Source organism: Cebus imitator, unplaced genomic scaffold, assembly GCF_001604975.1.
Source record: "Cebus imitator isolate Cc_AM_T3 unplaced genomic scaffold, Cebus_imitator-1.0 Scaffold103, whole genome shotgun sequence".
NCBI lineage: Eukaryota > Metazoa > Chordata > Mammalia > Primates > Cebidae > Cebus > Cebus imitator.
In genome coordinates, this window is record NW_016107418.1 from 3,278,444 (window position 1) to 3,279,408 (window position 965).

The window sequence follows — 965 nt, forward strand, 5'->3', positions numbered from 1 at the left end:
GCTACTCTCGAGGCGGAGGCAGGAGAATCATCTGAACCCGGGGGGCGGAGGTTCCAGTGAGCCAAGACCTTGCCATTGCGCTCCAGCCTGGGTAACAGAGCGAGACTCTATCTCAAAAACAAAACAAAACAAACCCTAACAACATGAAAAACAGATCTGGCTCTAATGCTGAGAGTGGAATATGGCCCCTGCTGCCTTTGGTTATGGGAATGGTTTGGTTGGAAACGGTGACCATGCGGAGATCTTTGCTCCCTGGATTAGAACCTTAAGCCTGTGCTTGTTCATTACACAAGTATTCTGGATCTGCTTCTCCCACAGGCATTTAAAACACGTGAAGGTGGTGTTGCATAAAAAGCAAGCTCGTGTGTTCAGCAAATATAACCAAGTGAGCAGAGACAGCGTCACTCACTCGCCGAGAGGAGAGCTGGGCGTCCCACTGTCTCCTGTGGAATACAAGCGATGGACATCGAGAAGGTCAACTCCATGGACTTTGGAGAATTCGTGGATGTGTTTGGGAATGTCATTGAGAGATGTCCTCTGATTGCAGCCGCTGTTTGGTCCCAGCGACCCTTCTTGGATTTGGAAGATTTACAGAAGCACTTTTTTGCCTTTATTGATGCCCTTCCACAGTCAGGTAAGGCTTCAGTATCAGACATTCTCTGCAAAGGGATTTAAAATATGCATATTAAAATATTTTTAGATATTGGCCAGGCATGATGGCTCATACCTGTAATCCCAGCACTTTGGGAGGCCAAGAAGGGCAGATCACAAGGTCAGGAGTTCAAGGCCCAGCCTGGCCAATATGGTGAAACCCCATCTCTACTAAAAATACAAAAATTAGCCAAGCGTGGTGGTGCGTGCCTGTAGTCCCAGCTACTCAGGAGACTGAAACAGGAGAATCGCTTGAAGCTGGGAGGTGGAAGTTGTAGTGACCTGAGATTGCACCACTGCACTCCAGCCTGGGT

At 48.4% G+C, this 965-nt stretch overlaps 1 protein-coding gene across 1 annotated transcript in view; it reads left to right on the forward strand.

The window, feature by feature from the left end:
- Positions 1-341: 341 nt before the first annotated feature.
- URAD (ureidoimidazoline (2-oxo-4-hydroxy-4-carboxy-5-) decarboxylase) overlaps positions 342-965 on the forward strand; it is an 11,658-nt gene continuing 11,034 nt past the window's right edge. Inside the window, exon 1 of the mRNA XM_017537498.2 lies at positions 342-634. Within this exon, the coding sequence (XP_017392987.1) occupies positions 460-634 (175 nt within the window). The 5' untranslated portion in view covers positions 342-459. The remainder of the gene's footprint in view (positions 635-965) is intronic.